Here is a 19083-nt window from a genome sequence, read left to right on the forward strand (position 1 = left end):
AGTTACATCTCTGATCATGTAATGATGGCCCCCATCAATAACACAGCAGTGTTTATGGTGGCATTAAAGGTGTGAGTGTGTGTGTGTGTGTGTGTGTGTGAGTGACAGACGTACGCAGTGGAGTTGATAGTGGTGTATCCAGAAGGACACTCTGGGATACAGGCTCCATTGTGGATGACGTACTCAAAGCAGCCCGGCTCCCGGTCCTGGTTCAACTTCTTAGTCTGCCTGCACTGGTTGTGGAGCTCCTGGATTTAAAAAAAAAACAACAACACACACACATACATGAAACACATATTTCAGCACCAGTATATTTTGCTTACTGTGTACGGCTGCCCCTTTAAAAGCGGAGAATCATCAACCGGAGACCCCTTGGTCGACTGAGATAGCTTCAAGTCAAGCAGTCATTTTTTGTTTGGTTTTTGGGTGTTTGTTTTATAGTCAGTGTGCTGTGCAGTGTACGTTTTGGGACATTTGGTCCCCAGATTTTGCTGCGCAGTGAGCGCTCTGTGGTATGGTAGACGTTGACATGATGCAGCAGATGTGATGCAGTGGCACAGCGGAAGAAACACTGCAATGTAGGGCTCAGAAATAACATTATCCTCTCTCTTCTGAATTTACAGCTCACAGCAACTTAATACGACTGGCTTTTGTTTGATATCTAGTGATGGCAAAAAATGTTGTTGTTAATGCCTTTAGCTTGTTGACTATAAAACATGAATGCCACTGTCACATTTCGACATCCCGCTGAGCCCTGTTCATATTACTTATGAACAGGGTTTAATATGGAAAAAACCCAGAATCATCGAATATTCATATTTAACAGCCGAATCTGATTCGACTGACGTAATTCTGAGTCGGTTTCAGCCCTATTACTGTGTCTACATTTGTGCTAAACATTATAAACTTAAGAATTCAAGTTATTACCAACCTGGCAGAAGGAGAAGCTGATGCAGCGCCAGCCCCTAAAGACATAGTATCCAGGAGGACACTTCTCCACACAGATGTTGCCATGCTGGAGGTTCCTACAGGCCACACAGCTACTTGCATTACCTGGCTCAGAACAGCCGCCCAGGCACTGGTCATGGCAGCACTGGCCCTGGAGGCTGCACGCACCATGCTTACAGTTGTCCAAGCACACTGAGGAGAAAGGGAGGAGAAAGAGGTGGTTAATATCTGGTTTTATACACATGGACTGAGTCATGTTTTATTTTGGCACCCACTAGCATCACCATGAAGATTTTGTTTACATCGTCTCCTGGTTTTGATGGCATTTAGAGACGAGTGGGAGATCTGTGGGACTTATCCAAAGTTCACAAAAACACAAATAACAAATACCCTGAAGAAGCAACGCGAGTTTAAAACAAAACAGCACAGGGTTGGGTGCAGGCAGGGACTTTTCTCTTTGTCTCTGTCACTCCGTCTAGCATTTAACAGCTTGCAAAATGTTAAAACAAGAAGGGGCAAAGAGCGCAAAACCCTGTGGTCAAAATGGCCACCAAGTGGTGGTTTGCTCTGATCTGAGAGCAGTGAGGGAACCACATGCATGTAAGTACCCACACATGAATAATGGCTGCATGAACTATAAACCGGTGTTCTCAGCAATGCTCTGTGGTTCCTCGTTGCCTTTTTTATGCGTTGTTGCTGTGGTTGCTTAAAGACGAATAGGAACGGTGCACTGCAATCGGAAGGATTTACAAACCTGCAACTGAAGAACGTTTGGCCCTTACAGAAACAGGGTTCCTACAGTTTATGGCAAATTAAAATTAAGACTTTTTACTGTCTCTCAGGATGAAATTTAAGACCAATTTTACAATGACTAAAAGTGTCAAATTAAAATTAAAAACAACCTGAACCACGAACAAACTTTTTTTTTTTTTTTTTTTTACATGGAGTTAAAAACAATTTTGCCCAAACATTTGTTGTAACACATAACATTACTTTTTTAGTCCACTGAAATAGTTGGATCTGGTGAGAGTTGGAAAATACCTAGCATTTACTGGTGACTTATTACCAATTTTGTGTGTCTCACTCGGTGTGAGCTATTATTCCATTGCTTTAATACCCACATTACTATTATGGTAAATTATTTTCTTTTTTAAATAATTTTTATTTTAAGATTTTACAATGCAACACCAGAAAAAAATAAATTACTAATTACAATGTATGACCATTTTTAAGACTTTGGAAAGACTGACTTAAGATATTTTGATACCAATTAAGGCCTTATTTTTAGATAAATGAATTTAATGTCTTTTAAGACTTTTTAAGGATCTGAAGGAACCCTGAGAAAGATCAATGAAAGAACAAATGTCAGAAATAACAAAGCACAGAAACATCAGTGATACCACTTTGTTTTCTATGAAAGATCCTAAATTTAAGCTGCAACAATTAATGTTAGTTGACAACTACAGAATGAATTGTCTATGTATATGATAAGCCATTAATCAGTTTGAGCATTTGTTGAAAGAATAAAAAAGGTACAATTCTCTGATTCAAGTTTCCCAAATATGTTTTTTTTTCTGGTTCATTCACTCCTTTATGACAGTAAACTGAATATCTTTGGGTTATGAATGAAACAAGACATTTAATGAAGTCATCTCAGGCTTTGGGAAACACTGACTTTTGCCATTTACTGATATTTTATAGACCACATAACTAATTAATTAATCAAGAAAATAACTGACAGATTAAGGAAAAATTAATATAATCTTTGCAGCCCTAACCAAACTTACCCCCACATTAATGCCTTTTTGTTGCCCCTGCAGGTAAACAAAGCATATACCTATCTAGCCTAGGTTACTGTACTGTGATGCTTTATACAACAGTCAGTCCTGACCAAGCAATTTAATTGGTCGTGAGGCTTTCCATGAGTGATGATATACAGTACAACATCACTCCTCCTCCTGTGATACTGCTTAAATATTAACAAGTTGAATATACACAACAACTGCATGACCTCCTGTCTGCATTCTGTGGTTTTATTATGCAAAAAATATAGCTACTGACCCATAAGGTTGTCTGAACATCTCCACTTAATTTGCACAAAAGCACACAATGAGACAAACACTAAAGAGCATTCAAGAGCACAATCAGATGATCTCCAGCTATAATTTCATGCAAACATGCAACTGGACAACCAGCGAGCGTATTTACGCCTGATGACCAGGAGCGCCAGTTGGCAGCGCCAGTGCCAGTCGGCAGCGCCAGTCAGCAGCGCCAGTCAGCAGCGCCAGTCAGCAGTGCCATGGAAACAACCCTAATTGCTAATTGGCTAAACATTATATGTCACTGGCTAATGTCAGGTTTCATTTGACCTATTGCGAAAGAGCATTTGGTAAAAGAGCCTGAGTGTCAAGTGTGATTGGATGAGCAGTCAGGTTTGACCCATACTCTGTAATGATCTAATAAACTAGCTGTTATTGCCTTGTCTGAGGGCCAATAGAGACTCATTATGTCTCACTTTATACCAAGCACTGACCTTTCTACCAACAGCACATACTGAGCAGGCGCAAACAGGGGAGGAAATCGACATAAGCCATTGGTTTGTACAAGTTTACTGTAACTTCATTTTAGTACAGAACCCATTTTTGCTGATAAAAAAAAAAAAATCTGCCAGATATATACAGTGACAGTAATCAAACCTTAGATTTTTAAGTCACTTGGTTCCTTGTGTCAGCAGTGTATACTGAAAACCCCCAAGAAAATCAGTTTTACAATCTTTCCATCTGCTTTAGAACTCTTTCAAGACAACAGTTAAGTATCTAGGCCATATCTGACCTCCGACTGGGTTCCCTGTCCATGACCCTGTGTGTTAATCACCGTCTCTCCCCATGTTTCTCACTATACTGTCAGCTTTGATATCATGTGCTAACTGAACCAAACAGCATCGGAGCAAGAAGCAGATCTAGGTCAAATAACAACCTACAAACATTTTTAAGATTATTTGACCATGCTTTGAGCCCCTTACGTGTGAAAATTTACAGCAAGAAAGATTCTGCAGTAGAGAAGACTTTGACAAACTCCCATGATATTTGAGTTATTAAAGCTAAAATCAGGAAGATGTCATGGCTCCCTGGCAGCTGCAAAATTGGAAGAAAGAATTTTTAGAGCAGTGCATCACACTGTTAGCTTAAGAGTGCAATGGGGGCACTGTATGCCAGCCTTTGTGGGATGCCACCTCTGTGAGGACATCACATGAGCTCTCACTGCCAAGGATACAGCGAGGACCCCCTCCCTGCACAGGAGGGCTGCCCATTGTGCTGCCTGAGTAAAAGCAGGGAGGACAGACGGGGTTGTGTCAGGGGGGAGCGGAGGGGTGGGATAATGAGGTTAAAGAAAAGAACAATGACGAAAGGGACAGGGGGTCAAAACCGCGAAGAGGAGGAATGACTATTGCAGAAAAAAACATAATCTGCGACCTTCTGGGGTGGTTCATGCAGGGGTCGCTCCACTACATTTTCTTTACTATGAGCTAGTAAACCCACTGCATACAGTCGTCTCTGACCCACAGAGAAAAATGCATCGCTCCTCTCCAGCCCTCCCCCTCTCGTCTGTCTGCTGTGTGTGTACATGCTGTGACCACGGCATCGCATAACAGATCAGGGAGGGCTGAGACAGCTCGCAGATCCAGCTCCAGTCGAGGATCCATGCCAGATTGCCGCTGCAGCCCCAGATCCACCCTCGGCTTCAGCCAATGTGTTTGCTGACTGGGGGAGGCAGCCATTCAATGGCCTCTTCCATGTTGGGGAGGAGAGACGCCCAGGGTTAACCCTGGCCTTGCTGGGGCAGACAGGGGGCAGACGCAGCCAAGCAGCCAGCATGCCAGGAAAGATGAATCTACTGTTGCTGCTTTGGATGAATTAAAACGGGCTCATGATTGGAGCTGAGCCAAAACAGAGATGGATAAATTCATCAAGTACAGGGTCATGAAATTCTGTTGTTTACATCCTCGTGTTATGTTATAGACACGTGCAATAAATCAATCATACGTATTTTATTTCATCTTTTGGTTATATTCTTCATTAATCAGAGGTATATTTACCCTTTTTCTCTAGTTTTTCTGTCTAATTCCAGCACACAGTCTCAGCAGGGAGTACTATAGTAGCATAACGGCACTTCCGCAGCAGCATTATTCCCCATTCTGCTCACGCTAGCGCTGAGCTACACAAGCTAGCTGCTATGCCAAACATGCTCCAGTCAGCTCACTCATTCATTCATCCCCTCCTCCTCCTACTCCACTGTCCTCTTCTCTATCCCTCCTATCCGCCACAGCCTCACCCTGCCCTGCACCACTATCTATCTCTCTATCTGCCTGCCTGCCTTTCTAGGCCACTCAACCCCTCCCACTTTCATTCATACAACGCCTTGTTTTGTTTTCATGCTGGCTGGATGGGGGGATGGAGAGAAGGAGGCATGGATGTAAGGATGATTTCACTCATGCTTCAACAACAAGAGGAGGAGGAAACGGTAGCATCCTGGAGAGCTTATCTCTCATTAAGCTAAGGACACAAACACATACACGCGCACACACACACACACACACACGTGTAAACCTCACTGTGTCATTCAATAATTTGCTTGGCGCTTCCTTACACACACACACACACACACACACGGTTCCAGTAAGGGTTTTAAATGCAAAGCCTGATCAAAGGTGTGTTGTGTTTACCTTTCATTTGGCCATGGCAGTAAAGAGCCCTGGCTGCTCAGTCACCAGGGAAGGAACATGGGAGAAGCTGGGCAGCCAATAGCGTGCAGCCACACACGACAACACTTCCTACTCTTAACACATAAAACTTCCCCTTTAATTGGCAGTGTTGTCTACAGGCAAAGTGCTGGGAACAATAACAAACACGTTTTTACCCCAGAGCCATTTACTCAGGAGAACGCATGCACGCACACACTCATACAGCCTCTTACACACACACACACACACACACACACACACACACACACACACACACACAGCTGCTGGATTCACGTTTACTATATTTGGCCACGGTGGGAGTCCTAAGCTTCAAAAGCTTTGCTATAAATGCTTCAAGTGATCTGATGTAAGACATTCGCCCTGAGAGAGTCGAGGATAGAGATGGGGGGAGGGAGAGAGAGTGTAAACAAAAACACACTGATTGCTGGGAGGGAGAGAGTGATACTGTCATAAGGAGCGTCAACATACATGCATGCAAACGCATACTTTCACAAATACAAATGCACTGAGGCAAAAGTCTGTTTGTGTTCACAGTAACGGCCCAAACAAGGGTGAAAGAGGAGGAAGAGTGGAGGGGAATAAGGTGAAGAAAGAAGGAAAACAGTAGAGGAAAACAGAGTGAGTTTAAAGATGATGGAGAGGAAAGGTAATTCATATATCATTATAAATAATCAATGCCTTGAAAAGTAAGTAAATATAACTATTAATCTCAATCTATGTTAGCTTTATAACTAATCATAGATTAATTCAAATTTTGTTGTATGTACTTGCTTGTGTGAAGTTGTTGCAACTTCAAAATGACAAGTTTAATTAAATCAATCTTTCTAAGTTTTAGCAACTTCAGTAAAACAAGTATACAGTGCTGTACAATTGTTTTCTGAAGTACATCATATTTGTATTTTCTTAAACAAGTTAAGAAAACATAACTTGCAGATCTTCTAACTTCATCATTGACAAAATCATCTTTGTCATGATCAAGTTAAGACAGACCAACTTGGTTTACTGAAGTTGCTAACACTTAGAAAAAACAAGGAAATTTCAACTTGTCAGATTTAGTACAATTATCTACACATGCATGCAAAAGTTTTACTTCAACCTAGCCAATAGTTCTCACAGTACTTTCAAATGTATGGCAGGTTGGATTTCCATTACCTATGTATATTTAATTTATCTTTATTTATTTGATGTATTGAGCAAAATAGCCCCCTCCCATCATTTCAAGCCCAACCCATCCCCTAACTACTTTGGTGGCCAAAGTGAATTGCTCTTTAAAAGTGTATACTTACATTATTATGCTATTAACTTATAATTATATCAGTGGCATAAAATTGTTTTAAAATGACAATAATATTGTTTATTGCAATTATTTCTGGGACAATATATTGTCCACCCAACAGGCCTACACTAATAATAATTCTAAAATTGTCCTCAATGAGATGAAATAAGTCTGAATGAAGTTTCTCTGCTGAAGTGAGTCAAAAATAAATGAGAAATAACAATGAGTAAGAATAATATTAGTGAAATTGATAAGAACATATTTGGAATTGCTGCTGCCCAGCAAAAAGTGGGGTTGCTTACAGCAGCTTTTACTGTTATCATTTGCCATTTTTATGATTTTGGAATGACATTTTTTTCAATAGAGTTTATATTCACTTATGAATAACTTTTCCCCGCTTGTATTAAAGGGTGAAATTGAAGTAAACAGTCATACCCTTCCTCTCTCTCTGCAACAGCCACTCCCTCTCAGGGTTATTGACACACGGATAAAGAGCCGCCATTATGCAAGCACCTTTCCAAACACAGGAACCTGAGAGGTGTCTTTAAGTTTACTCACGTGTGCTTGTAAATATCAAGATATTTCACTGCGGTTACAAAAGCTGTGTGAAACTAGGGGCAGTTGATCTAATGAGAAAAGGAAGCCGTGAGCCCTGCAGGTATGTGCAGTGGGCTAAAAATGACCAGACTTGAGTAATTCTTGTTTGTGTTTTGCGATTCTGTGTGTATGTGTATGCCAAATCAGACGTCAGCCATTAGATCATTATCGGATGTCCTGTATCAATATCTGCCTCAGACATCTAGTCAGTCTGTACAGCTTCCCAACGGAAACATAAATACAACAGTCAGGCTTGTGGTTTTATTAAAGGTTTCCTCAGAACAAGAGTGTCATGTGATTTAAAGCAACACCTTTAAATAAGTTCCTGGGAATTGCTGCCAGTCGGCGTTTCCTCAGAAGTAGCTCTGTGTATCATTCATTACTAATAAAGAAGGTAAACAACGAGATGGCGTGCAAGAATAACAAACGGAAAGTGGAGTATCACTACATCTCCCTCCCATTCTTTCAGCTCTATTTATATAATCCTGTAGAGCTGTCACCAAGACAATGACGACCATGACACTCCATGGTGTCTCTTTACAGAGCGTGTGTGACTCACACACTGAAGCCTGAATCCAAAACGGTAAATGTTTGGACAAGACGTAGTCTTATGCAGACCAGCTTTGTGCAGGGACCCATCTCAGCAACACACACATCACTCAGTAATGAGATTGGGTGGTTTACCATGCCGAGATGTTTACTGCTCTGTTTCATGTCACTGATCCACAACGGCTTTATCGACCACAATGTATATTGCAGGCGCAGGTGGCAACATGCTGACAACCCTGAGACTTTTTTACACAAATGCATGTGCATAATCGAGACCTTTCACCTAATAATGTTTACGCTGTATTGACAGGGACGATAATAACTAAAGCTTCATTTTAACAAGAAGGTCCTGTAGTTAGTATAAATTCTGATATAAAAGCAAGTGACATCCGGGGAAGGAAAGGTCAGACCCTGACAACAGATTTTCAAAGTATCTGTGTGTGTGTGTGTATGTGTGTGTGTCCTATTGGCTAAATGACCCAGACTAAATTGGGTTACTGATGGTTGGAATTGGCTGAAAGAGAACAGGGCTCGTCTCTCTCTCACACAAACACACACAGTTCATGCAGCGGTCTTCACTCCATGCAAGCAAACCTCCCTCACCCACAAACTCAATGACCTGCCCTTTGTGAGCAGGACTATACGGTGAAAACGCTGTCTGTGGACTCACTTACAAAAAAAGATGTAGAGGCCAAAGAAATCATAATCGGCTTATTCATCAACTTATTTGGCTGAATCCTGTTTTATGTGTCACCAGTGACATTATTATTCAGCAAGATATCACACACAGTTTTCTCTCTCTGTCACACATATGCACACAATCACACCCCTTTCACATATCTGCATACCTGCCTCAACATGTTTAGTTCTCCGCTTACATAAACAGTGTGTGTCAATCTGCCTATATTAAAGAGAGAAGGCCCGCTCACAGTGACAAGGCTCCTAAATGTGCATTATCTAAAACTAAATCTTAAACTTCTTCAGTGCTGCCAACAGTCATTAAAATGACAAGACTTCAGCACTTCATCACGAAAATAATTGAATTAATTAGAGGTTTCTTGTGTTGCTTAAGGACAATTCAACAGTAGTTGCTGAGGGAGCAGAAATATTTTCCCCTTAAGGTGGGCATTAACTGTACAATGAGCCTGTTTCTGACCCAATTTTTGAGCAGCACGGCTCATTTAAGAGTTGGACAGAATTTCACTTTTGTTGCGTGTTGTTTGCTGCGCACTGTACAGGACGGAGCGAGGACTGATCGTGGCCCGATCAACTGCTCCCAATCAAGAGTTCAGATGGTTGGATGAATTTCTGACATATCAGAAATTCTGGTCAGCTGTCATCAGGCTCTCACACAAGGTCGGTGTTTTTTTTCTAAAATGTGGACTGATCAGTTTTGGCTGAAATTGACTTTTAGGATCTCTTTTGGGACATCGATCGCTATATAAGCAGTACCTCTGCAAGCAAACAAACTTCTACTGTCAGCAGCCCCAGAGCTTTCAAACAGATCTTTATCAACAATTGTCAATGGCCAGAGCAGTCTGCAGGGTCTGACGGACTGTCTCACTGTCCGTTTCACACGAACAGTGTCGTGGCTCAACGAACAGACTGCACAGACTGAGCGCATTAATACTAAGCTTTGGCTTTACATTTACAGTTGGAATAACATGTTTCTAAAATGAGCTTTAATCGTACAGTGTATGCCCAGCTTTAGGGAAGTCAATCTCACTGTTTTTACTGACTAAACCGCCGCATGATCCAAACAAGCAACTTTAAGCAAATTCACTTTATGACTCACTGGCCAAGTTGGCTGGTAGTTTTTTTACAGGCCAAAATAATCATAATAGGCCTTTTTTGGTTCACATAGACATTTGTTTCAGTATATTTCATTGAGATAATAGTGTATAGTGATAAATGCAAACTTTAAAAAAAAGGCAAGAACAAAATCTGAAGCAACATTATTTAAATGTATTGAACAGCTCATCACTATAGCCTCAGTTTGTGGATATGTTCACCCTGGCCAGCAGTGATGCAGCGTATATGTCTAGGGCTTTAACTGTGAAAGGTAGAAACGGAAAAAGTGGAGCTAATGTGCTGTTGTTGACAATGTGGGAGGTGAAAGGAAGTTTGCTGTCTGGGTTCAAACTAAAGGGCTTCCATGTTATTGCATACAATGCTAGCTATCAGCAGACCGACGGAAAGGGTTAGTTTAGCTGATCTGCTGATGTTCTGTGCAGTAAACGCTGCCACATAACCAGGAGAGCTTGAGACATCAGGTTTTGCTGCACCAGCAGAAGTGTGTGTGAGTGTGTGTGTGTGTGTGTGTGTGTGTGTGACACATCTTTGCTGCTCCCAAGCTGCTCCTTTACTGTCTATGTGCCCCTAAATGACACTAAAACACAGCAGAAACTCTAAGCATAGTTTAATACATGACTTGGCACAAACATTTAACTGCCAGTGTAACGGACAGCCTTCCCAGATTTACTCGCCAAATAAAAAATCTGCTCACATTTGGTGCTTGTCGGGTGCTAATTTCGGACTCTGGATACAGGAGCAAAAATCTTCTTTTATATGTACAGGTTAGCTCTTTGTCGACAGTGGCTCTGGTAACACATGAAGTCTTAATATGGGGTCAACAGCCTTGAACTGATACACACACATGAACACACGCAGACATGCAAACAAAGTGAAAGGCTGAATTCGGCTTAATGAGCATGTTTTTGCTCCTTGCTTTGTCTGTCTGTTCATTGATTTCCTTGTCTGTGTGCTGGCCAGCCCTGCTGGCCCATCTTGTTACCATGGAGATGAGTCCAGACATAGACTGTCTGCAGTAATTAGCTGCATGCTCCCAACAGGCATTTTCTTAAATTCCCCTCTAGTCATCATTTGTGTCTTGTCTTTTCATCATAAAGCCACACTCTCTCCATCTTTCTGTCTCTCTAAGCTTTGCACTCTTCTCACCTCTCCCTGACTTATCCCCCCCTCTCTTGTCTCCTCCTCTTCTTGACCCTCCTCTGCCAGTTTCCTCTCTCTCCGTCTCTCACCCAGCCACAGTGTCTAGCCCCAGGTGACAAATCTGCTACTCCAAAAAGCCACAGCCACTTGATCTCATTACGGACGCTCAGGATGGAGCTACAATCAATATGTCCCACTGATTGTCATAGTCGCTACTCCCTCGTTCTCCTCTCCTCCAAAAAGATCCGCCGCAGCTCACCAATCTTCATCCCTCCTTCCTATCCGCTCTTCTGCTACATCCCTCCTTACCCTTTCCTCCCTCCCCTGTACCACATCTTCAATTTTGTCACACTGCCACCAGCAGCAGCATCTGCTGCTGGCTGCACTTTTTCTGACATCTAGACACAAACATGAAATACACACACACACAATCAAAAGACAAGCTGAGACCACAGACACACACACTTTTATACATGCACTGCTGCAGTCAACACAAATACTCTGACAGGCACATGCATAAGCCAAATGTAAACAAAAAGAGTCAGAAATAACTAAGATCAAGTCTTGCTCTGTCACACATGTACATGGACACACACACTCATAAACACACACAGAGGTCCAGCAGGTTTTGCTGACTAGACAGTTTGGTGACAGTGGGAAGGTGATGGAGAGAGGCAGCGGCTGAACATCCATCTAGAGAGCAAGACACCTGCATCATCGGCCTCATGATTTTCCTTCACATCACCACCAGCGAGAATCACTCACACACACACACACACACATGCATGCACACACACAAAGGTACCACAACACAGCAGGCATGAGTCTCTCCATAACAAAACACCAGTCAATAAAAGGCCATGTGCCAGTACCATTCTCAAGCTACTGCTGGATCCGCTGGTCACTCGCTCTAGCTTTCTTTGAACACTGAGCCTGTGATTCATGGGAGATCCTGTGGTGTCTCAGAAACACATGCATCAAGCAATGTCGACTAGACTGGGATACCATCGGTGTCGACCATTTCAGAGCAGCTGAAGTGTTTGATGGGATGGGACATTGTTATCTCTGTTGCTGCTGACTGGAGTCCAACCGATGTAGGAATTTTGGGGCAGATGTCGATTCTGATATTAGGGATATCCCATTCTGAACTTCCAATATCGATTTTTTTTGGCGTGTTGTCTGAGATGTCCTGAACTCAAATATTTTAGTTATTGTCAGCAATTATGGAGTAACATGTTTTATAGCACCTCAAGTTTTGGTTTAAATATCTCATGTTTTCATTGATAAAATGTCAAAACTGTTCCATGACTTTTAAGGACAAATAATAAAATTTCAACTATTGCACATTGCATGTTGATGCTGAAACCGCATCTCGCACAGACTTAAGTCAACACATGTTACTGCCACCTTCTGTAAACAGTTAACTCCCAAAAAATTGGGAGTGTGTTACATTATAAGTGGAAGTTTATCTTCAGAAGATTACTATAACAAATAATTTCATTAGACGCAACATAATTCCATGACTTTTTCGAAACCTTCAATGCTTTTTACTAATACCATGACTTTTCCAGGCCTTGAAAATAAGATTGTGAAATTTCATGAATAATCAAGGTTTTCCATGTCCATGGGAACCCTATTTCAAAATAGATACAGTAAAAATGCTCGATTTAATCAGGACATTTTCTATCAAATTTGTTTTCTAACATTTCTGTTTTTGCTGAGCATGCCCTACAAATCAAAACTGACCTGGCCTCAACTTTTTCCAGGGCTCCAATGATTGAGTGTCAATCAATCATATGTTTTTGTTCCTACCTGAAGGGCTGTTATTTAGCGTAATTAGCTGATGTTACACTAACTTCATGTGCACAGCGAAGCACACAGGGATGCAACGGGAGAGCAAAATGAGATGTTAAAACGGGGCTCAGACATTGATCGAAAGCATAGCTATTTTTTGATCAAATACAAACTTCAGATGACGTTAAATTGCTTTATGGCAAGTAGGATACACGCACAAGCTTGTGACAATGTATCTGTGTTAACAAGTGCTCTAGCGACACTTGCGTGATAACGTAGCTGGACGTGTCTTGCTGCTCGTAGTGTTGACAGCATTATCGTCAGTCCAACTAGAACCAGTGACACACAGAAATATGCTCATCTAACAAACACTAAGACTGGATCAAGACAAATAATCTCTGAATACCTTTCATCATCAAGACTTTTCCGCTGCACTGGCAGGCCAAAGTAGTTGGCCAGAGTGAACGTAATTGAAGCGAAAAGGTCTGGCTACTCAAAAACTATCCTTCAGCTCCAAAATCTACCATGTCACGGAGGAAATTAAATGCCTGAATATATTAAACAACACAAAACACTGTTTTCTGTTCTAGCTCTATACACACAAAGAAAACACACACACACACACACACACACACACGCACAGCCGCAAGAAGCTGCAGACAGTGATTTGACATCTTTAACTGGGCACTCTTTAGTGCAGTTTTATGGATTGTAGTTGTGCTTAAATAAATACCCCTTCATCTGGGTAATTTAATCAGTGGCGCTGAGTGGCAGCCCAGTCATGACTAAGGTGTTTTTAAGCCTTCCCTTTCTGCCTCAATGGCCCATTATCTCCTCATATTAGCCACAGAAAGAGAGACGGAGAGAAAGGAAAAGCTCTCTCTTTCTCTCCGTCCTCAGTTGACACAGAGAAAATGTTAATCAAAGGGCTGATTGTCAGATTCTTTCTCCTCTCCTCTTTCCTTATCTATCTTTCTCTCTTTCCTCTCCTCCTACCTCTACCTCTGGTTCTCTCCCTTTTCCCTGGCTTTCTTGTGTTTTAGGGGCTTTGAGTTCAGCTCGTCCTTATGACCGGAGCAAGGACTCGCCGTTGTTGGGGATGGCACACATTTTTAATGCCAGAGTGGCGCTGTCGTTTTTAGCACCTTGGATTAGCCTATAAAAATACCAGGACCAGGCTTCAAAATGAATTAGAATTTGAATGATTTGTCAGTCAATTGTTAGTCAACTAGTAAAATAACAGAAAATTAACTGACAACCATTTTGATATATTTCTCATTTAAATACTTGTTCAAGATTAAAAAGACAATACCAGAATGTGACTATTTGCAGCTTTAAAAATGTTAACCATGCTGCTTTTCTTCCCTTTATATATGCTGGTAAAATGAATATCTATCAACGGCTCCTGTGAGGGCATTTTTCATTCTTTATAAGACTAATCATTTAATCATTAATCAAGAAAAATAATCAGCAGATTAATTCATCATGAAAATAGCCGTAAATTGCAGCCCTACCTCTGATATCTTTGCCCAGAGACTAGATGAAAGGTAACAAGTTTGGGGATTTTTTTTCTATGTTACACTTGTGTATAAACAAAATCACCACACAGATAATAGAGATGCTCACAATAAAGATGTGCAGGGACAGATAAGGCTGTAGCAACAAGCATACGGGCAACTGTGGGGACAAACATGCATGCACAGACAGAAGAAATCAGTCTTGCACAGGTAAACACAAACAGTCTCTCAGAAACCAAAAGCAGGAGAAACAGGGAGATGAACCCATGCAAACAAAGGCACAAGTTACCTTAACTCTCTTTGACACACACACACACACACACACACATGCACACGCTCCATGCTCCTGTGTTTCTGCAGGCTGGCCAGCTGCACTGAGCAGTAGGCACAGTGAGGGGGCCAGGGAGGGATGGCTGCAGTGCAGATGCTAGCTGCCCTATTTCATATTCACAGCATTGCACTAAGCAGAGCTACGGTACACAGACAGGCACACACAAATACACATTTACACGCTTGCATGAATTCATGCACAAAGAGCAGAGCAACTGATGGTAGGAACAAAAAAAACCCCACATCTAATACTGTAATGTTACAGATGTTAAGTTTGAGCAGATTATAAAACTTTTTGAAACATTTTTGAATATTATTAGGAGAATTAAGATGACACAAGCTTATTTTCTACAGAGAAATAAAACAACAGGTGCCAAATAAATTCAACCAAATGAAATCAGATATTACTTTTGTTTTGGTCACTGAGTTAAGAAAATGGGGCTTTTTCAAAATAAGGCCAGATGTTATTTTAAGCGGCCTCACTGCTCTTTGAATCGGACAAATCTGAGCACCCCCATCCCAACCGTCTCCTCCCTCCATTCATATCCCACAAGGCCTCAGGAAGGCTATTTATTCTCGGAGGAAGGAGGGAAAGTCTCCATCATTACTAGGAGAAACAGGCGTGTCACAAGGGGTCACATATACACACACACACACACACAGGTCCTCGTCTTATGTCCAAAACACACACAAAAAAATGAACAGTACACAGGTCACATGTCGCAGACACGTGAATCGAGTATCTTTCTTTTGTTCTTCAACAAGCGGCCCTCCCTTCCTGCCCCTTGACCCCTGATCCCAACACAGGACATAAACATTACAGTTGCCCGCCTTGAATCAAACTGCGTTCATAGATTATATGAATATTTTAAAGAGTGTCCGTGATTAATTGATAATTTTTTGCTTGCCCTACTTGCCCATCATTTTTCAAACATCTCAGAAATAAATTAAGTTCGAACATAATTTCAGCATCCCGCATGATGTGTTCAAGGACCACCGGAAATTTGAAGCACAACAATAATGTCTATTTTTACAGTTTCTGGCTGTGATAAATTGTGTCATTTTGGTGACATCCCTTCCAATCCCATTTACTACAAAAAAATGTTTTTTAAATCCAAACAATTTTTTTTAAGTTTTCTATAAGGTTGCCAAAAATAACAAAAGAAGAAAACTGGACAATCTTTTGAGTTTTCTATTTAAAAAAAAATACAAAAAAATTGCAAAAAATAAAACAAAAGATTTTTTAAAAATGAAAATCATAACGTTATCACACATCAACACATACTTTAGTAAATAACATTGTCAGCTACAGAAAGCAAATTCTCCATTATGTTACAATAATGTCATCTAATTTATTACACACAATAAATTTCCAAATCATTTCTAAAACTTTGAAGGATTTTATTAGTTCCATGACTTTTCCAGGCCTGGAAAATGTGATCGTGAAATTTCATGCCTTTTCCAGGTTTTCCATGACCTTGGGAACCCTGTATCGTCTTTATATAACTGCTTACTTTTTTTCTGAACAAACACATCTGCTGCTTTAAGACGACTGAATGAGACAATGCCAAATATTTGCAAAACTATTAAACACAGATCTGGTAGAAACAATTTGCATGTCTCAGGGGTAAATGTCTGCTGCACAGTGTCCTCTCAGAATAGAAAAAACCCTCAGATCTTGACAAAAGTGGTTGCATTGTCTCACACATTGGCACAGGTTTAAAGAGCCAGTGGTCATGAGACGTACTTGGGTAATAAAATCGAAAACATGGTGGTCATAATAACTTTGCCCACAAAAATAGAGCTATGGAATTGTGGTAATCAATTCATAGTCATCCCTCACAACCTCACTTCAAGTTGCCGAAGCCTCAGTTTGACCTCACTGAAACTCATCTTTCCATCAGCAGAGTGAGCAGCCAAGGAAAACAGCCGAGGAGACCGGCCAGGGGTCTCCTGGGCTGTTGCGCAGGGACTGATTATGGAGAGTGTTAGTCATAAGCAAAACAGTGTAAACTCAGATTCAGGCTCAGATGCGCCAAAGGAATTTTGGGAAAAATTGGGAGATCGCTTGCTTCTGTTTGCTCTACTTTTTGGTCATCCATCTGTCTGGTCACATCCCCTGTTTCTTTAGTCCTGGAGTGAAAATGTTATGTGAAGTCTGTGGGAAAACCGACAACTGGAACCAACACTTGGTTCTTCTGGTTTTAAGGAGAACAGGTCTAAAACTGTATGGACCCAAAAAAACCATGTACGATGGCCTTCACTGAAAAACAGAGGTGGTATATTGATCACCAAGGGACGAATAATGAAGTGGAAAAAATGCTGCTAACATACATTATTATAAAAAAAACATGAATACTTTTGAAATATGTGTTACAGAACCAGAGAAAACGTGGCGTTTGGTTTTGCTCAAGAAAACCTGCATATATCAGGATGCACTGCACCACAGTGGAGCAATAACCACTTTGCTACTAGGTAATGTGATGGAAATTTCTCATCTGAAAACAATATGGCGGCTGGCTGGTAACAAACAGTGTCGAATTACATTACAAAAGTAAGCATAAACATGTTTTCGAACATTTTTGATGAGTATAGGCAGCACAGTAACAGAATCTTGGTTCATATTTGATCAGCCCTGCTTCGTTTTACCGTCTGATCTCAGTTTTTTAACCTCCATTTTTCACAACACAGGAAACAGTGTGACACCCAACTCCTATTTATAAACTCTATTACAGCTATAACAGTGCATTAAAATAGGTTTCTGGAGATATTTTAGGCAAGAAAAAGGCAATATGGTGACAGAGTCTTATATGTTAAAATATGTTTAAGTGCAAATGAGCAGGAAGATTTGGGCGCTGGCAAGATAGAGGGAAGTTTACCACTTTTAATTTAATCCACATTGTTATGATACAAAGCTGGTTGAAAATCAAAGTATCCCTTTAAATCACTAACTATAATTTGAGGTAAACAGCTGTCTAAAAGAACATTCAGTTCAACAATTATCAGTGAATAACAGACTTTTTAACAGGTTTTTAATCAGTATTAGACTTTATCTTCTAAAATTTGCTATATAGGATTCACAGCAACCATAATATGAGAAAGATAGCTCAGGAGCTGCAGACAAAGGCAGCACACAGACATGGACACTTCCTGGTTGACTCTATTTTAGATCAAATTCTATCCCAACTCATTTGACAGCGCTGACATTATTCAATCAATCATCCTGACATGTTGCATCAATAGCAGAAGGGATTTCTTGCAACAATGTGTGTGTGATCTGGTACTCAAAAAGAAGGGCTACTATAATGTTTCACTGCAACTGAGTGAGAAGTGAATCTCCCCAAGCTTTTAAAAATAATCCTGTATAAAAACATCACCTCCCTGTCTGGATTATGCAGACAGGGAATAGTATGCATGCCATACACTTTACATCTGTGCTCCTTATTTGACAGGACTGATGTGTCTGCTAGTTAGGATGATGGCTCGCTGTCTGCCTGCCAGTCCACCCCTCAAACATGCCCCTGTTGTAATGTTAATGCAGCGTGCGCCGCTCTAAAACCTCCCCTAATTAAAATCTTAGTTCCAATAACTGCCAGACTAAAGAGATTTGCTATAAGCACACACTATTAACTGCTGAGGCAGAGAATGAAGGGAGATTATGTGCGTGTGTCCCTGTGTTTGCATGTGTGTGCGTTCACATGCCACTGACAACCATTATATATGGGAGGCTTGGATTTAGACTACTGCACGTCACAACAAACAACAGAAATCTATAGAGCACAAGCAAATTTTACACCTCTTTGTAACAGCATCTGTGGTGAGCTGGACTGGCCATAAACAGACGCTTTCGCCATCCTGGTCACACATACTGGGCCCTGACATGTCAGTGACGATGTGAGGGAGGAAAGGAGGCAGGGACAGATGCTGCGTGTGAATACAGTGTGATACGCAACCGAATGCATTGATACAGATGCACAAGTGATGAGAGCGGTGGATGGAGGAAGGGAGGCCAGGCAGAAGGGTGAAGCTCAAGGGGAGGGAAGGAGCTGAAAGGGAGAGCCAGAGAAAAGCCACAAGGGACATAAAGGACAGAGAAACAGAGGAGGCACGTGGTTACTACGAGGGACACAGTTAGCAAAATAACACACCCAAACAGCATGGATTCAACAGTCCCAGCAAAGAGCTCTCAGTTTCTGTCCTCCTATCTCTCACTCACACTCTGATCAGTTCGCTTTGACAAACACCCCTCCCCCAGGCTTGTTTTTCTCTCCTAGTACAGGAATTTGCGGGGCGTCTCCTAGAAAACAAGATTAAACCGTGGCCACATCAGTTACCTAAGGAGGGCCATTACGTAGGAG

General features: G+C 41.3%; 1 protein-coding gene across 1 annotated transcript in view; it reads right to left on the reverse strand.

Moving 5' to 3' along the window:
- The window catches only part of insrb (insulin receptor b), a 103751-nt gene that overhangs the window by 25643 nt on the left and 59025 nt on the right, over positions 1-19083 (reverse strand). Inside the window, exons 3-4 of the mRNA XM_042516744.1 lie at positions 932-1140; positions 115-248 (exon numbers count right to left, since the gene is read on the reverse strand). Coding sequence (XP_042372678.1) covers positions 115-248; positions 932-1140 — 343 coding nt within the window. The remainder of the gene's footprint in view (positions 1-114; positions 249-931; positions 1141-19083) is intronic.

The sequence above is a fragment of the Plectropomus leopardus genome, chromosome 3, assembly GCF_008729295.1.
Source record: "Plectropomus leopardus isolate mb chromosome 3, YSFRI_Pleo_2.0, whole genome shotgun sequence".
Lineage (NCBI taxonomy): Eukaryota > Metazoa > Chordata > Actinopteri > Perciformes > Serranidae > Plectropomus > Plectropomus leopardus.